At 50.0% G+C, this 19,971-nt stretch overlaps 1 protein-coding gene across 10 annotated transcripts in view; it reads left to right on the top strand.

Moving 5' to 3' along the window:
* Nucleotides 1–19,971, top strand: part of FRMPD3 (FERM and PDZ domain containing 3) — a 107,743-nt gene that overhangs the window by 12,483 nt on the left and 75,289 nt on the right. For 6 of the 10 annotated variants that reach the window (XM_070067474.2, XM_089323738.1, XM_070067468.2 and 3 more), the window contains one exon: nt 10,407–10,523. In XM_070067474.2, coding sequence (XP_069923575.1) covers nt 10,407–10,523 — 117 coding nt within the window. Of the gene's footprint in view, nt 1–9,928; nt 10,088–10,406; nt 10,524–19,971 lie in introns of those variants that run through there. The other 4 variants (XM_089323740.1, XM_089323739.1, XM_089323741.1 and 1 more) reach the window with 3 other exon arrangements.

Raw genomic sequence — 19,971 nt, 5'->3', positions numbered from 1 at the left:
GTGCCTGAGAAAGCAGTGGAAGATGGCCCAAGTACCTGGGCCTCTTCACCCACATAGGAGGCCCAAGAGAAGCTCCTGGCTCTTGGTTTTGGCCTAGCCCAGCCCTGGTCATTGCAGCCATTTGAGGAGTGAACCAACAGATGGAAGATCTCTATGTCTCACCCCTACACCTGGCCTCTCTATAACTCTGACTTTGAAATGAATAAAATTTTTAAAAAGAAGGGATAATTCTGTCATCTTCCACTGCTAGGGTCCTCTGGAGATCCATTCTTCCTTCTCAACTGCTGGCCTGCCTCCATGGTCCAGAGACCAACTCTAACCAGAGCCACCAAGGACCTTCCCAGACAGAGACTCCAGGAGGGCTGGCTCAGGATGGGAGTGCCCAGCTTTCCCTCTTCAAAAAGGCAGTTGGGGAAGGCACCAGCTAAGACACCTGTGTCCCATATTGGCATGCTTGGGTTTGATTCCTGTTTTCAGCTCCTAATTCCAGCTTGCTGCTAATGTTGACCCTGGGAGGCAGCAGGTGATGGCTCAAGTACTTGGGTCCCTGCTATCCAGTGTGAGATCTGGATTGAGTTTCAGATTCTCACTATTTTAGGCATTTGAGGATTGAACCAGACAGTGGGAGCTCACACTCCCTGTCTCTCTGTCTCTGTCTCTCTGCTTCTTTCTCTGCTTGTCTCTCTCTCTTCCTCCCCCAATAAAAAAAGGCAACAAAGGGGAGTGGAACGGCAGGATTATAAACCCAGATGCCTATGGGGGCTAGACCCAAATGTGTCAGTATACTCATTAGAAGATCAGATGTATGTCCAACAAACGTTCATTTTCTTTTTATTGTTATTTTAATTATAAAAAACAACACAACAGCACAAGTACAGTATTAAATGGCAACTGACCCTTGGTCCCATGATGACCGTAAGGACAGAGTGGTGGGGACTGGAGTGATCCAAGAGCCATCCAGAAGGGACTGTGCTACTGAGCTCCAGTTGGTTATTATTTGGTGGGCCCGTAAGGACCAAGGTTACCAGGTGGTATTTTTCAAGAGAAGCCATAAATCTAGATTCTTAGATGAAATTTGAGGATTTTAAAATGCAAATAGTAAATTTATTTATTTATTTAAAGACTTATTTGTATATTTGAAAATCAGAGTTACACAGAGAGAGGAGAGGCAGAGAGAGAGGTCTTCCATCCGATGATTCACTCCCCAATTGGCCACAACGGCTGGAGCTGAGCCAATCCGAAGCCAGGAGCCAGGAGCTTCCTCCAGGTCTCCCACGTGGGCGCAGGGGCTCAAGGGGTTAGGGCATCTTCTACTGCTTTCCCAGGCCATAGCAGAGAGCTGGATCAGAAGTGGAGCAGCCGGGTCTCAAGCAGGCGCCCATATGGGATGCTGGCACTGCAGGTGGCAGCTTTACCCACTACACCACAGCGCCAGCCCGAATAATTTAAATTTCAAATAATTTTAAATTATTTGAAAACACTGTGCAGGGGCCAGTATTGTGGTAGAGGGTTAAGCCACTGTCCGTGACACCAGTGTCCCATATGGGTGCCAGTTTGAGTCCTGGCTGCTCCACTTCTGATCCAGCTCCTTGCTAATGCATCTGGGGAAGCAGTGGAAGATGGTCCAAGTGCTTGAGCCCATGCTATCCACAGGGGAGAGTCAGATGGAGTTCCTGGCTCCTGAGTTTGGCCTGGCCCAGCCTTGGCCATTGTGGCCATTTGGGAGATGAACCAGTAGATGGAAGATCTCTCTCACTCTGTCTCTCCTTCTCTTTCTATAACTCTGCCTTTCAAATAAATAAATCTTTAAAAAGAAGAAGACAAGATACACAGACAGACAGACATGACTGTGCAGGCCAAATAAGACACCCTTTGCTTACTCCTAGGTGAGCTTGGGGCAAGTTACTTAACCTCTTGAGCCTCAGTTTCCTAATACATGAAATAGGGGTAACACCGATATCTAAGAGAGTGCTTATGAGAACTGAATGAGGTGATGTAACTGAAATGCCTGCCACATAGTATGTGACTAATACATGAGAGCTATTGAGATGATGATTATTCCTATTTCAGTCTCTTACCTGAGACTTTCGTTCCAGTTGGTTGACAGGAAAGTCTGTACCCTTCACCTTCAAACAGACCCTGTGCCTTCTTCAGGGTGGTTTAGCTCTACCATTGCAGGCAGCAGAAGATCATAAAGATGCGCTCACACAGCAGTTAGCAAGCACGTATATATGAGTGAGGTAGGAGCATTTCCTTCTTTATACCCCTTCATACGACAAAGGTGGTGCTGGCTGATTTACAAAGCCATTCTAGGCTGGGAGGACCTGAGAAGGCTTGCAGAATGATTTTCTTTGGGCAGCATGGAGGAAACTGAGGCAGGGAAGCTAGGCCATAGTTCACATCTACTCTACCTTCAGTTCCTAGTAGGGATGCCCAAGGTGTTTAAGAAAGCTCCTGGCTGCTCAAGCCGAGTCTCAGCTATTATTTTTACATCATCCCTTCAGGCAGTGGTTCTGACTCCTGGTTGCCCATGACAATTACCTGTGGAGTGGTTTTTGAAAACATCAATGCAGGGGTTAGGCATTTGGTTAAGATGCCATTTGGAGCCCCTGCATCCTATATCATAGAGCCTGGGATTGAGTCCCACCTCCCCTTGCAATGCAGCTAATGCACCTGGGAGGCAACAGATGATGGCCTAAGTACTTGGGTCCCTGCCAGCCAGGTGGAAGGCCCGGATTGAGTTCTGGGTTCCTGGACTTATTCTGGCCCAGTCCTGGCTGTTGCAGGCATTTGGGGAGTGAACCAGAGAGTCGATGATCTCTCTCCCCCCCGCCCCTCAAATGAAATGTGAATGAAAGAAAGAATGAATAAATAAATAAATAAATTTTAAAAATGTAGAACTGGATTCGTTGAATAACATTTTAATGATTTATTTATTTATTGGAAAGGCAAGGATGAGGCAGGGAGATCTTCCATATGCTGATTCAGTCCTCAAATGCCCACAACAGCCAAGGCTGGGTCAGGCCAAAGCTAGGAGCCAGGAACTCCATCTAGGTCTCTGAGATGCATGACAGGGGCCCGAGTACTTAAGCCAACTTCCAATGCCTTCCAGGCACATTTGCAGAAAGCTAGATTTGAAGCAGAGAAGCCAGGACCCCAACCATAATTTCAATATGGGATGCCAGTGTTGCAAGTGGCAGCTTATCCCACTGTGCCACAGCACTGGCCCCAAGAAATATTTTTTTAAAATCTGCACAGGGACCTGTCCCTTAGTTTTATGACCCCTGAAACAATCTTTTCTAAAAAGATTTATTTATTTGAAAGACAGAAAGAGAGAAAGAGCGAGCGAGTGAGTGAGCTTCTATCCACTGGTTCAGTCCCCAAATGGCTGCAATGTCCAGGAATGAGCCAGGCCAAAGCCAGGAATCAGGAACTTCATCCAGGTCTCCCACATGCGTGGCAAGGGCCCAAACACTTGGGCCATCTTCTGATGCCAGGCACATTAGCGGAGAGCTGGAGCGGAAGTGGAACAGCTGAGACTCAACAGGCCCGCATGTGGGATGCCAGCATTGGGGGCAGCAGCTTAAGGCGCTACATCACAGCACTGGCTCAGGCTACTACCCTTGACACAGTCATAAGCCAAACTGCACATGTGTGTGTGTGCATACACTTATTTTTCTGGGGGCCTCAAAGGGCTGTGGGGAGGATACATGGCATAAGCACATGGGGCACTGTGGGGAAAGGGCTGCAGCTCTAGGTTGCTTAGCCATCACACAGCAGGGACCCACGCAGACAGACCGTCTCACCTCCACAAGCCTCAGGGTCCTCACCCATCCCACTGGGCTCAATAATCACATCCTGTCGGTTTCCTCCAGTGCTTGTGAAGGTGTAGTGAAGTACTGCATCACATACCAGAAAGAGCTTTGCCAAAGCCCAGCCTCCGTCTGCACGAGGGAGGGCCCATTATTACAAGGTTAAGGAGGGTGTGGGTGGGGAGGCAACAGAGGCAGCAGGGAGCAGCCTTACACATTGAGAAAAGGCCACGGATGTTAACAAAGCAACTCGCAAATGAGAGCAAATTAATATGGGGCCCAGCAAGAACAGAACATTTGCACCACAGGAGCAAAGCACCCATTGGAGTAGCTGTGCCTTGCCAGGGAGAAAGGAGTAGAATAGCAGAGGAAGAAGAGAGAGGGGCGATGCTAGGGAGGCTTGCTCGGGCTGCGAGCAGAAGGGAAGGGGCTAGCCATGGAAGATGGAAAGGAAATGGGGGGGGGGGGTCAGGTACCCCAGGTGGTCCAGGAGATCAGGCAGGAGCACCTGACAGTCCTTAGGGGAGGGAAACAGTTGTGGGGGGGTGGGTAATGGTAGGGAGTGGCCCTCCAACTTCAACACGTTTGGACTCATCCTCTAGCAACTGGTCCACACCACAGGGCTTCCGCTGCTAACTGCAGAGCCAGTTACCTCCCACTGCCCACCCCTGCTGCCTTCTTTTTCTTCATTCTGTGAAACAACTCAGAGGCATGGAGGTGGGCAAACCCCAATTCAGGAAAGCCCTTGGCAAATCTTCATAGAGAAATGGCCCAGGAAGGAGGAGCTGCATTGGACCAGAGTGGAATCCTAGACTAGGACAGTGTTCAAAATCTTGTATGGCCTATATGGCAGGGGTCCTGACCAGTCACAATGAAGCGTCCCTAGAATTGGAGCAGTGTTCTGGGGGGCCCCTCCTGAGCCAAGTGTTAACCCATCAGTTGCTGTATTGGAAGAGGGAGAGTGCCAGGACAGTTGGTGACACTTGGAGGGGCTGGGAGCAGCAGCTATTTACCCATGATGAAGTGAGGGATATAAGATGAGGGCAAGTGAGATGCTGGTACGCATGCTCTGGAGGTGGGGGGGGGGTGATGTCAGCCCTGATCCTGAGGCACGTAGACTCAATCCTGGAGGGCATAGGGGACTCACAGGCACACAGACACTACTGGGAACCTGAGGAGTCCTGTCTGCCAGACGGGCAAGGGGGCCAATTCTGTCTTTGCTTCCATAGCAAAGGGTGGGCCAGACACTGGTTGCACTGTTGACTAGCAGCGCCAGCCCATGCCCATAGTGCTAACCCTTCGTCTCTGCCTACCTCCCCACCAGACACAGTGCCATGCCCCATGTCCTGGAATCAGGGCCCACTCTTGCAGAATATCGATCTGTTTCAGACCAGACAGCCTAGAATCTGACCTTAGTAAAGCAAGAAGGAACCCTGGAAATTAGCAAATGTAGTATTTTCTTTTTTAAAATGTTTATTAATATGAAGAGAACAGATTTTATGCATTCCATAGGTACAGTTCTAAGAAGACAACCACACTTTTCCCACTCCCCTGTCCCCATCCCCCTTCTCTTCATCAGTTTTTGCAAAACCATAATTTTAATCCACCCTATATTCACAGGCTTAATTCACCACTAATCATAATATTCAGCAAGTAAAAAGTAGGAAGACCACAGTTCCACAGGCATATAAACAAGAGCTGAAAACAATAATCATATCCCAAAATTTCTATTTCATTCCTATACATTTTTGTATTATATATTAGCTGCCACAGATCAAGGAAAACATATGATGTTTTGTCTTTTGAGACTGGCTTATTTCACTAAGCATAATGATTTCCAGTTGCATCCATTTTGTTGCAAAAGACAAGATTCCATACTTTTTTACAGCTGAGTAGTATTCCATAGTATATATACATCACATTTTCTTTATCTAGTCATCAGTTGATGGACATCTGGGTTGATTCCATATCTTAGCTATTGTGGTTTGAGCTGTAATAAACACAGGGGTAAAAAAAAATAACCACAGGGGTACAAATAAACTCTCACATGCTGATTTCATTCCATTTGAATAAATTCCCAGGAGTGGGATGGCTGGGTCATATGGTAGATCTATTTTTAGATTTCTGAGGAATCTTCATACTGTCTTCCATAATGATTGTACTAGTTTACATTCCCATCAACAGTGGATTAGGGTACCTTTATTTCAACTTTCTCACCAGTATTTATTGTTTTTTTGATCTTTGGATGATAGCCATTGTAATAGGGGTGAGTTGAAACCTCATTGCGGTTTTTATTTGCATTTCCCTGATGGCTAGTGATCCTGAGAGTTTTTTCATGTGTCTGTTGGCCATTTGTAATCTAGTGCTTTCTTTTGCAAATGGGGAAACTGAGGCCTAGGGCCATCCATCTAATTAGTTCGAGGCTGGGATGAGCAGCAAGATGTTCCTGCTCCCAGCCTGGTAGATTTTCTGAGCCTTCTTGCTGTTATCCCAAGTCTTCATTATGTTTGAGAGAAAATGCCAGAATATCCTCAGGGCCACCCTTACACATAGGTAAACATGATGTGATCAAATATGTCTCCACAATTGCCTGTCATTGTGCCTGAAATTTCACCCTTGGTGATTCATTCTTTCGGAGCTTGAAGCTTTCTGTTCTTTCAGGAGACTATAGACAAGGGATTTATTGACAATCACCAAGAAGAGGCTTTGTAAATTAGACCCAGGTTATACAGTTGAGGCAGAGTGGTGGCAGCTGGCCCAGAGAAGATCAGGCCAGGGTAGGCATGGGAACTCAGGGCAAGGGGGTGCCACCCTGATGGAGCAAGGAAGAAGTATTTGCTAAATCCACACACACAGCTGTCATTAAGCCCTGGCTTGGACATTCAGGAAGCTTTTCCCCTGGAGACCGTGCTCTGACCTGGGGGGCCTGATCCCTGCTGTGTGGCTCACGCCAGGGAGAAGAGGGCAGAAGTGTGGAGCATAGCATCAGGCTGACTAGGGCGGCCACCGGGGCACTTTATTAAGAGGAGCAGCCTAAGCAAGATGGATGTGACAAGGGGATCTATGAAGACGCTGAGAGGAGCTGCAGCCGCAAGAGGGATGGGCTCCAAGACTGCCAAGAGAGGCTGGGTGTGGAATCTGTCTATTCTGTACCTCGTGCAGAGACGCTGGCTTCAGGCACCCTGGCCCGAGGCCGAGGTGTTTGCTTGCTCCCTCTGACTTCCATTCTAGCACGGAGCTTGGCTGTGGCTCCCAGGTTCCTGAGCCGTGCCTGTTCTGCCATCATTTATAGCATTTGGACATCCAAAGGGTTTCAGGGTGACAGTCTGGTGGGAAGAAAGAAGGGAAGGAAGAAGGTGAGGGGCTCAGTCTAGAAACTTTTCCTCAATGTTTCCTTAGAGTCTGTGTTTCCTTGGGGTATCCGAGAATGCTTCTGGAAATTTGGAAACTTGTCTTGAAGCTGTGTTTGTAAGCACAGCACTCATAGTTCCTTATCTGTGAGGTCTGCATTTGCATTCGCAGATTCAACTGTGGATAGAAAATATTCACCCAAAATTGTGTCTATGCAGAACATGTCAATATTTCCTTGCCATTATTCCTGAAACAATACAGTAGTGCAACTACTTACCTAGCACTTACATTGTATGAGGTATCATAAGTAATCCAGAGATGATTTAACGTATACAGCAGGCTGTGCAGAGGTAATATGCAAATGCTATGCCATTTGACATAAGGCACTTGAGCATCCCTGAATTTTGGCGTCCATGATGGGTCCTAGAGCCAATTCCCCTCTAATACTGAGGGGCAATTATAATGTAGATTGTAGGCACACTTCTGGGGGCTTATGAGGATGAGCAGAGTAAGCTGAAGACACCCCCAAAAGTCTCCACTAGTACTATTGCAGATCTCAGCTAATCTGGGCAGAACACAGAACTCACAGTTTCTAATAAAATAAAGCATCCACCTTCATGGCCACCCTCTGCTATCTCACACAAGCCCCGTGCATCCTGGACGGGTGTTTCTGGGGGCCTCTGGTGGTTTCTACCCAGTCACCTGCAAGTCCTGGAGTTGAGTGGGCTTGGGTGAGAGGAGAAGGCTGCTATTGCTAGGAATTTGAAAACTGGAGCCAAGACTGTCCCGTTGATTCCATTGAAGTTGCCCCCGAAAAAAATCTCCCCGGCTTCAGGCCAGGTCATTACTAACCTGTGTGTCATGGGCACTGCTGAGGGAGAACAATATGTCACAGAGCAGAGACTCCTGCTCAGGAGCAGGCTCCGTGATTGGAGGAAGATGGAATTCAGTGCAATCAATTTGGGAGAGTCAGCCAGGATTTCTTTTAAGCTTTACTTCCCAGCAGCCCCCTTCCACCTGGGAGACAGACTAATCTCTGACATTTGTCTAGTGGCTTTATACTTTCCAAAGCTCCTGCACATCCATTATCTCCATGGAGCCTTGCAAAACACTCCCATGATGGAGGATGGGAAGGTGTTATTATCCCTGTTGGACCAACAAGAAATCTGAGGCCCTGAAAGGAGACATGACTCATCCAGGGTCACACCGCTATTTAATCAAAGAACTAGGACTTCAGGTGTGTTTCCTCACTTCCAGCCCTGTGATCTTCCCTGCCTCTCGTGGACTCCTCTTTCCCGCCCCCAAGAACTGGGGAGGTGCCCTGTACCCAGCACAATGCCTGGCACAAAGCAGGTGCAGACAGGTAAAGGGGAATCCTCAAAACGTTCATGCAACATGTGTGTTATGAAAAGACCAGGCACAGATGTAAAAAATGTTTTCCACCAACATCAACTTACTTTTTTGAATTCAGTGTTCCCACACACTTTTTTAAAAGATTTATTTTTTATTTATTTGAAGGAGAGTTACAGAGAGAGGTAGAAACAGAGAGAGAGGTCTTCCATCCAAGCACTTGGGCCATCCTGTACTGCTTTCCCAGGCCATAGCAGAGAGCTGGATCAGAAGAGGAGCAGCCGGGACTCTAACCAGCGTCCATATGGGATGCCGGTACTGCAGGCTGGGGCTTTAACCCACTGTACCACAATGCCCCCCCCCCACTTTATGAAGTCGCCTCCTGTCTGCTAAATGACTGCACAAGCAGAGGCACAGCAGGAAGGGACGCAACTTTTAAAACTGCTCTTCTTTTAACCAGAAGGAAATGCTGTGTTCCTTCATCATTTTGAAGTAAAGAGTTAAGAGGGCTTTCCCATCTCGCAGGTGTCACTGCCAAGGCCCAAAGATTAGGGTAGCTCCTATCGGGAAGTCTTGGGGCTTAATCTCCCAACAAGGCTGCCTTCTACTGCTTTTAAAAGGAGGAATGGGGGCCCACGCCATGGCTCACTTGGTTAATCCCCCGCCTGTGGCGCCGGCATCCCATATGGGCACCAGGTTCTAGACCCGGTTGCTCTTCTTCCTGTCCAGCTCTCTGCTGTGGGCCGGGAAGGCAGTGGAGGATGGCCCAAGTTCTTGGGCCCTGCACCCGTGTGGGAGACCAGGAAAAGCACCTGGCCACTGGCTTCTGGCTTCGGATCTGTGCAGCGCCAGCTGTAGCACCCATTTGGGGGGTGAACCAATGGAAGGAAGACCTTTCTCTCTGTCTCTCTCTCACTGTCCACTCTGCCTGTCAAAAAAAAAAAAAAAAAAGAGGAATGGAGCTGTGAGTCCTCATTACAGTAGCAGGAAGGGGTCGGGATCAACCTCAGGGAAAGGTATCCTCCCCATGTTGTCTCTGCAAGCCCCTCCTCTCCGCCCCCAGGGTGGTTCTTGAGAGGTCTACCATTCCAGGGATGCCCACTCGTGTGGTTTCCTGGATGGCCGCCTGAGCTGAGACTTCCTGCTTTTCCCACCTCCCGCAGGGCCTGGCACATAGTAGGTGTACAATAAACGCTAGATGAATGAACTGAGCAAAACATCCCTAGGCACTGCAGTCAGGATCCTGCTCCCCACCCCAGAGCCCCATCTCCACCTCCAGAAGCCAACTGACCTGGAGTTGCTACTCGTCCCCAGCCCGGTCAGAAAAATAGGGAAACAGGAGGTGGAGACATGGATATTCAAATGAGGCTTTGCAGCGGCACAAAGTGGCTTTCGTGGCCTGCAGCCCTGGTTTGAGATCCCGCAGGTTTCCCGTCTTGGCCCCACCACTTCGTAGTAGCTCTTGTACTGGGAGCTGTTTGCTTTGTGACTCTTGAGCCTCGGTTTTATTTTCTGGACGATGGCGAAGATGCGGGAATAAGAAAATGGATTCAAAGCACGGCAGCGGGCACTTCGTAAGCGCTCCCCAACAGGCAGCTGGATTATCAGCACACCTTGGTGCTTGGAGCCTCCCCTGCGCGGCTCGCCCGAGGGGCGCGTTTGCAGTGCGGAGGGGAGGGGTGGCGAGGAGTGCGCCCGCTGCCCAGGCAGCCAGCGCAGCGCGGGCGGCCAGGCGGGAAGGCAGCAGACGCCGCCGCCGTGTTTACCAGCTCCTTGGCCAGTTCGCCACCTTGGCCGCGGCTCTGGGGCCGAGCCAGGCGGCTCCTTCTTTAAGATTCTGATCACAGCAGGGGCTGGGTTTCTAAGGCGGGCGTGCTCTTTCTCTTCCTACAGAAGCCGCTGCCTCTACCGTCAGCGCTGGGCACAGCCAGAGGCAGCGCGACAGAGAGAAGGCAAGAGGGTTCCCGGGCCGGGCTGCCGCCCCGCTGTGGCCCGCAAAGGGCCCCGACAGTAAGTACCGCGCTCGCCTGGGAAAGAGCTAGAAATCAGGGCGCCTGGCCATGGGGTGGGGTGGAGTCTGTGGGAATAGGAGGTGGGTCGCTGAGTGCTAGGGTCCTCGCCAGCCTCTCACAGGGACTTGGTGGTGGCGCCGGCATGGGCCCCCTCTTCCTGGGTGTGTGGCGGCCTCAGAGGGACGGAGTTGCAGCGCGTCGGCAGCAGTGCATCCCTCTCCATCCGTCCTCCTGAGCCCTCAGCATTGGTTCGGGTCTGCAGACAGCGCACGGGTCTCCCCTCACGCCGCCGTCCAAGAGGAAATTAGGAGATGCGTGGGACTGGGGTTTCAGCCGCTGGAGGGAAAGTGGCAGCAGGTGCGGGAAGTTTTCCTGCCGAGGGTGGGGGTAGGGGGGCGGAGAGGGAGGAGGGAGAACGCGGGAAAACGGGACCAGCCACCATGGGAGCGGGACGACCCCTCCAGCTGCCCCCACCCCACCCCAGCTCGTTGCTCAGGGGCTCCAAGAAGCACTCCAGGTTTCTAACCGTCCCCTTCCACCCCTAATGCACGTCCATTTCCCGGGGCCAAAACCTGCTGGCTGATCTGCCCTCAAAGGACTTGTCAGCGTTCACAAAGCTCCGTGCGGCTGAGAATCAAGACCCCACCTAGAACGTGTTGCACTAAATGCAGAAGCGTTGGTCCATGGGACAGTGCAGGAGCACCTGCCACTTTTCTTGGGTTGGGAAATCCTCAGGAGGGAGGGGAAGCCCTGAGACCTTCTCAGACAATACCCGGATTTCTCCTGTGTTGTTCAATGCCCAGTCACTCATCTTACTGTGCACTGGGCATTGAGCTAAATTCCTGACCTACTAGTAAGAATTCATGTGCAGTAGGGACAGTAGCTCATTGTAAAACATTTTTGTGTGCCAGGCATAGTTCTAAGTGCTTGGCACACACATGATCTCATTTAATCTTCACAACAAACCTGCGATGCAGATATTAATAGTATTCCCATTTCACAGATGAGGAAATTGAGGCACAAAGAAGTCCTGGAACCCAAGGCTCCATAGCTAGGGAGAGGCAGAACTAGGATTTCAACTTTGGTGTATTTCAGCCTCCCAACGCATCACTGTTAACTATAGAAAGATGGTGAGAAAAAAAGTTGGCCTTAACCAAATAGTAAAATAGAGGTTGATTTCCCTTCAGCAAAGCTTATTTATTCTGTAGATCTGAAGTTAAGGCTGAGGTCCAAAGAGTTTTGAGTCAATTTTTAAGTCACCCCATTACATCCTGTGGAGAAAAGCAAACCGAGTGGGCCGTAACAAGCAGCAGATCCCATTAGTAGATTTCCAGTAGTAATTGCTAATAGTAATAATTGAGCACTTATTTTGCACCAGCACTTTCTGTATAGCTAGTCTTTATGTAGGTACTTTGAAAAAGGTTATGCCAAGGGCCCCATTTTACAGATGAGGGAACTGAGGTTCAAGAGGTTAAATAACAGGACTGCAAGCCACATCTTGCAACACTGACATCCCATATGAGTCCCAGCTGCTCTGCTTCTGATCCAGCTCCCTGCTAATGTGCAAGGAAAAGCAGCAGAAGATGGCCCAAGGGCTTGGGCCCCTGCCTCCCATGTGGGAGATCTGGGTGGAGTTGTCGGCTTCTGGTTATTACAACCATTTGTGGAATGAACCAACGAATGGAAGATTTGCTCTCTCTCTGTCTGCAAAAGAAGAAAGGGAAAGAGGGAGGGAGGGAGGGAGGGAGGGAGGGAAGGAAGAAAGTTAGTTACATAAGTTGCTGGAGTTGGGATTCTGCCCCGCTCCACCAACTCCAAAGCCCAGGTTGGATCCACCCTTTGGGAGATTTGTGCGGGATTTGCCTGCATCACAGTTCTCCCCCCCACTCCCTAACCAGTTTCCCAGAGCCTTTAACCTCTCCATTTCTCAGCCCCGCTCTGCACCAAGGGAGGAATTGTGCACGTTGGTGGAAAAGGGATTCCTAGTGGAGGAGCGTTCTGCGTGGATTTAGGTTTTGCTGTTGCACTACATAGCCATGCCTGGAACATCGATAAGTTCTGCTTTGGAAATTTTATTAATTAGACAAGTGTCTGGTCTGCTGACTTGGAGTCGTTAATCCGATATTATGGCTCCGTCTGAGTGCCTCTGTGAGGAGCTATTTTGTAAAAAGTTTTTAGAGCTGTATTTGGCATCTTGTTTCATGGCCAGGACTTCAGTAACAGCAATTATAGCCCAGCCAGGAGTACGATTTTTGCTGCCCCCTCCCCATGGCCCTGTGAGCTGAAACCTCCAAGTGGCCAGGTCCCTCTGTTGCTATTTAGCATCCGGTTCTGCCATTGGCCCCCTGTTAGCTGCCTTCACACGGAACCCCTCTTCAGTGCAGGCGTGACAAGGTGTGTGAGCTCCGTGCTTTGGATCTCCATGACTGTGGCTGGCCTCAGTGCATCTGCTGGTGGCTCTCCTTTGCTGCCTCCTCCCGTGAGGTGGTGCCTAAGACACGGGGCTGGGAAGCCCAGGGCCAGATTGTGTCCCTGGTTGCCTTTGAGGCCTCTGCATCATTTTGGAAGGCCACCAAAAAAAAAAAAAAAACACACAACGGAGTCATTGGGTAACATTGGTCATTAAATAAAGGTCCCCTTCAGTTTTTCCCTGTACTTCTTTCAGATTTCTTATAATTGCAGTGATTTAAATACCTAGGGGTTTCCCACTCTAAATCTTCCTAATTGTTCCTTTGCTGTCATGTTTGACATTCCTTTCCCCGGGAGTGTCCTTCTCCTCCTCACCTTCACCACTCAGCTGAGGGTGGGGGTGGGGGGGGAGATCTGCTGGGAGTCACAGTGCCCGGGAACTTGTTGTGATCTGTGCTCCCACAGCATTCTCTGCTGCCCCCTGTGGCGCCAGGTGACAAATGCCTTTCTCTTTATTTATGTACCTGCTTCCTTGGACTGCAGTCTCCCTGAGGGGAAGAGACGGGGCCTTATTTATCTGCGTGTCTCCAGAATCCAGCACCATACCTAGTGCGTAAGAAATATTCAGTAAGTTTTTGCTGCCTATTTGAAGCACTGAGAATGCTGTCTAAAAAGCTGATGGAGGGAGCCCCTGACTTTCAGCAAGAGACTGCTGTTTTTCCTCTTAAAAGAAGGGAGGTAGAACCAGACCTTGCAAGAGCCCTGGCTCTGTGAATTTCAATCACCGAAGAAGAAGAAGAAAAACAAGCCAACCCCCCCCCCCCCCCCAAGTACACTGTAATTCCACAACCCGGATGCTTGAGAAGAGCTTTTCTGGTTAATAGAATGTTTCTGGGTAACTGAGGGTTAGGCCGAAAAAATAATGTTGTTTTACCTTTTCTGGATTCTTTCTGAAATGCTTGGGTCTGCTTTTCTACCTTAGTGACTTGAGTCTGGGGTCCACAGTTGGATCTGTGTTGCCAAGTAGGGAGGCGGTGAGTTCGCAGCATTCCCTGTTTGCCCAAGTCTGCAATAGGGTAGCATGCATTCTCCTTCCCCATCCCCATGCCTTCCCACGCCCCTGCCCTTGCTGTACCAAAAGACAAGCCCAGAGGTTTGTGGTCTCACTGCCACTCACCTCCAGGAAACAGACTGAGTTTTCCCAACTAACAACAGGGGAGGTGCAAGGCTGACGCATGCCCTCTGAGCTAGTAACTCAGCAGGTGCTCTTGTCCATGGCTTTGATTCTTAGGTGGAAGCTTCCCACCCTCACTCCCCCTTTTCTGACCCCAATTTAGGTCAGACCTTGTTTTTCCTTCCTCCCTCTCAGCAGGAAGATGCAATTAGGGAGACTAAAAGATGTTGCATTGTTCTGAGGCTGTGGTTGCCATCTGTGGACCCCTCCATGATATGAGTTTACCAGGCCTCTGTTCACCTGCCCTCCTTCATCGAGTGGCTTCTTGGTCTGATTTCTACCCTGCCTCTGGGCTGTGCTCTAGATTAGATGGCTCAGAGATGGTGCACAGGAAGGAAGGAGTCAGGGATTGTTCCCTCCCAGGAAGTCCACCTGGGGCCTGCTGGGTCAAGGGTATGGGCATCAGATACCAACTGCCTCATCTGAGGCAAGACAGTGTAGGGAGATGGGCATCTAGGCAAAACTTCGGGCCTTTCTCTTTTGATGGAATTATTTTTAAGATTTATTTATTTGAAAAGCAGAGTAAAACAGAGGCAGAAGCAGAGAGAAAGAAAGAGATCTTCCATCCGCTGGTTCACTCCCCAAATGGCCACAACTGCCAGAGCTGGGCCAATCCAAAGCCAGGAGCCAGGGTCTCCCATGTTGATGCAGGGGCCCAAGGATTTAGACCATCTTCTATTGCTTTCCCAGATGCATTAGCAAGGAGCTGGATCAGAAGTGGAGCAGCCAGTATTCAAACAGGCGCCCATATGGAATGCAGGTGACAGCTTTAGCTGTTGCACCACAGCTCTGTGGGCCTTTTTCTTTCCACCTCTGACTTGATTGACCTGTCTGTCTCTGTCTCTGCAGAGCCAGACATGAGAGAGGGAGTGAGAGAAAGGCCTACTTGGTGTCTTCCTTGGGTCAGCTTACAGCTTCTTGCTTCCTAGCAAACGTCTCTGCCATTCAAGAGTCTTTGTGCCTCCTGCCACCATACCCCTTATTCCCTTCTATCTCTGTGCTGGCCTTTCCCACAGCACCCAGCTACAGGCCTCTTCTAGGGAAGCCTCACCCCACTGCTTCTGAAAACCAGCAGAAAGTGGACGAGAGCGAAGGAAATAGCTTCCAAGGCCCCTGCCAACTCTTGCACTCCCCAGGAGTTTGACTGGAGTCAGGGGACTTGTGCGTCCAGGGCTGGGGACCCAGGACATAGAGGCCTCCACCTCACAGAGAGGAGGCACAGCGCAGCTAGCCATCTGAACAGGCCCTTGATTGACTTTAGGAGGCTTTGCCCAGAGCCCTGTACAGCTGGCGCCTGCCAAGCAGCCCCCTGAGGTTGCTATTTGAGCCCGGGTCTTTGGCTGCTGGAGGCAGCTACTTGTTGGGAAGTTCCCAGAAGCTCCTGCCCACACCTGCTCCCTCTGTGTGCCCTCCAAGCTTTGTTTACAGTTCAGCCCTTGGCAAACGAAAGGCTGGAATCCAAGAGGAAAGAGAGAGAGTTGGGTGGCCAGGGCCCCCTCTCCCTGTTCAGCCTTCGGTGCCAGAGCTCTGTGGCCCAGCCTGGCCTTGGAGAGATGTGTGCACTGAGGAGGAGAATTCAGGCCTGCCGCTCCATTCATGCCAACTCCACTTTCCCCGTCATGACCATTCCCTGCCATATTCTGGAAATGTCTCCCCTTCCTGTGTGTGTTCCTCTTGATCGCCTTCTCTCTCCCAGCAAACAGCCAGCCTCGGGTGCCTGGGAAATGGGCCTGGGTCAGGAAAGTGTCTTGGGTTGCCTTGCTCAGGCTGTTTCTGATGTGCCATTTTCTGCTGCGTCCCCATCTGTGCGATGGGGCGGGCGCCATCATGCTCTCAGTATGGCATAATAGCAGTCCCATGTGCGGGAAAGCGTCATCACTGAGGTCCTCTACCAGAAGCCTCTCATTACCTTGTGGCCCTGAGCACAGCTCAGGGTGGATGGGGGCAGCTCAAGGATGTTTAAGAGAGCAATTGAGAACCTGGGGAGGGTCTCCAACAGCCACAGGCAACCAGAGTTGGATGCACAGCATCTGCAGGGTGCATGCCTTCCCCAAGCCTGTCCTTCCCCACCCCCTCTCCGAGGCCCTCCTCTGGCCCCCTTTCCTGCTCAGCTGCCCTCCCCTCTTGCTTGTCTTCCCCTTCATTCCTCATCCCCCACCCCCACCCCATGGCTCAATCAATCTCTATCTGTCTCTGCCTCCTTCAGAAATACTTGGTGTGGTGCGTGGAGGGTGGGGGCTGGAGTGCCCAGGGCTCTTTGGAGTGACATGACAACTCCTTCAAGCTCCCATGAATATTTCATTGCTCCAGTTCCCCCTCACTGACTCAGCCAGTGACAGGTGAGTGGGGGCTAAAATGCAAGGATCTCCCCACTAACTCCGCCACAGCTCAGTGGCAGCAACTTCAGACCTTGTGACCCACGGTGCCATATGGCATCAGCCTCACATCTGGCACGGTCCTCACATCTGTCACCAGGCTGGCAGCCCCAGCAGGGAGGGTTTAGGAGTGTGTCTGGGCCTATTAGACAACATGTCTGAATCTATTGAAAATGTAGCCCCTGTGGGAAGGGGGGCAGAGAGCAGGGGGCAGCTGCACAGAGGGTCCTCTGCAGCTGCCTCTCAGCATTATGGAACTGGTCTTTTGCAAGGTGACTCCAGACTCCCAGGTATTCGTGGAAGGATACATGACCTTGGTCTCCACCTTGCTCCCTTGTGACCCGCTAGAACAGGTGACAAGTGTCTCCATTCCAGCCCACTGGGGGAAAGCTACTGTTTGGACAACCAGAAAAAGAATGCAGACACCAGAAGGTTTTCAGAAGATGTCTGTTTAAGCTCAGTTCAACAGGGAGTTGTGGGGCCACGAAGAGCCAGCGGGAAACAAGGAGACAGCCCTAGGAAAGTAACCAAATCATCTGCCCAGAGACCCCAGAGTAGGAAGGACTATCAGAGGCCAGCCCGCCCATCCCCCTGCCTCTTGCCATTCTGAAAGGATAGTTGTCTACTTTAGAAAACCCTTCCTATGAAGGAACAGCTGTTGGATTTCCCACCTTCATACCCCTAAAAGGCCTGGAATCATTCCATCTCCCATTTCTGCATAGTTTATGACCCTCCTTGGACCTTTCTTTCCACGCCATTGTCTCCCTACCTATATCTATGCCCAGAGATGTTGAGGGATTTCTCCCACAGGCCACACTCCTCATCCAGAAACCTGACTTTCACGGGCTGACGCACAACCAATAGGGATTTTGATAATGAATTACATGGAATGGGTAGGGGATTCTCACCTGTATGCCTAAAAATCATTCCTGTGTACACATGGGTTCATTCAGAAAATATTTACTGAACACCTACTGTGTGCGAGGTGTCCTATTAGATGGTGGAGACACAATCTTAAACAAAGGAGACATAGTCCCTATTCTTAGGGGTTTATAGCCAAATAATCACATGAATGAATATATACTTACAAATTGTGATGATGCTCACGAAGGACTATGGGGGTTGAGATAGGTAGTTTTTTTTTTTTAATTTATTTGACAGGTAGAGTTACAGACAGTGAGAGAGAGAGAGAGAAAGGTCTTCCTTCCGTTGGTTCACCCCCCGAAATGGCCACTACGGCCGGCGCTGCGCCGATCCGAAGCCAGGAGCCAAGTGCCTCTTCCTGGTCTCCCATGTGGGTGCAGGGGCCCAAGCACTTGGGCCATCCTCCACTGCCTTCCCAGGCCACAGCAGAGAGCTGGACTGGAAGAGGAACAACCGGGACTAGAACCTGGTGCCCATATGGGATGCCGGTGCCGCAGGCAGAGGATTAACCAAGTGAGCCACGGCACTAGCCCCTTAAAAAAATATTTTCATTTTACTTGAAGTGGAGGTGCTCTATGGGACAGGCCAAAGCTGGGGGCTGGGAACTCAATCTGGGTCTCCCACACGGGTGACAAGGATTCAGGTACCTGACCCATCACCTGCTGCCTCCCAGGATGCATGTTAGCAGGAAGATGGGCTCAGCAGAGCAGCCAGGGCTGAAAGCCAGGCACTGGGATATGGTATACGACCATCCCTAAAGGCATCGTGATCACTGTGCCAAACACCCATCCCTTTGTTCCTTTTCTTAAGGTTGGCTAATTTCCATCAGCATGTTGCACGATTCTGGAGAGTTAGGAAGATTGATGACTTAAGGAAAGGAGTGAATGCCCGAAGGAGCAGAAGAATCCTTCCGAAGATGAGAAGAGGTTCTGCCAGAACATAAGTAAAGAGAGTTGCCTGTGAAAGAAGAAGAGAAGTGAGCTTCCTTTTTAATAGGAGGGAAGAAGAAAGCGTGGGGACAGAGATCCACAGGGTGCTGTGTGCATTTAGTGGTGGCAACATGAGGAGCTCTCACCAAATGCTTTTGTTTTCTTTGGTTTATTTGTTTAGTAATATATGGGATAAGGTCATCAGGTGAGACTTTTGGAGAGAAAATAAGGAGGGGAGAAAGATTGAGAAGAGAGGAGTAGCTGTGAGGTAGCCATGTTAAGAGAGTGAGAAAGTGATGGGCAGACAACATTGAGAGCCTATACAAGGTTTGACATTGTGAAGTTAAAGCGTAAGCCACCTATGCAGTTGTATATGCTTTGTCCAGCTGCCTTCAGCTGCTCTGATGCAGGCGTGGAGGACGCCTAGGGTTGAGTTCATCAAGAAGTGAGGCTTTGCAAGCCTAGGATAGCAGACGGACAGGAAGTAAGGGAGTTAAATGTATTTGCAAGAAAGAGAATGATCATAACTATAGACCAGGAATTCTAATCCGGACATGAAAGGCAGTAAAGATAAGAAGGAGCTTGAAAGAAAGTAAGAAAGTGAATAACTAAGAAAGTGTTTAGAGAAGGTCTCTCTCCAGGGGTGCCCTTTAAGCTAACACCTGAATGAGGGAGAGTCAGTTCTGCACCGAATAGGGAAAGAGATTTCCAGAAAAGGGGACTATCAAGTGGAAAGTGAATAGGATTTCTGCATGGGGAGCATTTGCAGAGGTAAGCTGACAGAGTAGATGGTGTAATAGAGATGAGGATGTTGGTGATGGAGATTTTAGGGGTGATACAATATCTGATGATGAACCAAAGTCTAAGTGGACAATGATAGAGTGAGTTAAGTGGAAGAAGCAGCTGGTAAGGGCCACCTTAACACCACGGGGATGTCGAATTTACCAGTAATGATATCAAGAATTCGAGTGGGCACAACAGTTACAAACAAATAAAAATAGCAAGTATTGGCCAGGATATTGAGAAATTGGAACTCTTGTGCACTGCTGGTAGGAATGTAAATGGTTCAACTGATGTGGAAACAGTATAGCCATTCCTCAAAACAAACAAGCAAACAAACATAGAGGAGTGGGCGATTGGCATAGCCTACATCCCATATTGGAGTGCCTCCATTCAAGTCCCAGCTCTGCTCTCAACTCAAGTAGTTGGGTCCTTATCACCCGTGACGGAGACTCTGATTGAGTTCATAGCTCCTGGCTTCACCCTGGGCCACTCCCTGCTATTGTGGGCATTTGAGGAATGAGCCAGTGGGTGAGATCACTCTCTCGCTCTCGCTCTCTCACTGTCTCTCTTAAACTGCCTTTCAAATAAAATGTGTACACTTAAAAAAATTAGGAGCTGGCATTTTGGCATAGCAGGTTAAGTCTCTGCTTGCAACACTGGGCACTGGTTTAAGACTGCTCCACTTCCAATCCAGCTCCAGAAGACGGCCCAAGTGTTGGGCCCCTGCACCCACATAGGAGACCCAGAAGAAGCTCCTGGATCCTAGCTTCAACATGGTCCAGCCCCAGTTGT

Source organism: Oryctolagus cuniculus, chromosome X (genome assembly GCF_051225735.1).
Source record: "Oryctolagus cuniculus isolate XC-2025 breed Fujian yellow rabbit chromosome X, ASM5122573v1, whole genome shotgun sequence".
In the NCBI taxonomy this organism is placed as follows: Eukaryota; Metazoa; Chordata; class Mammalia; order Lagomorpha; family Leporidae; genus Oryctolagus; species Oryctolagus cuniculus.
The sequence above is the reverse complement of the archived record's forward strand: the minus strand, read 5'-3'. Positions and strand labels throughout refer to the sequence as shown.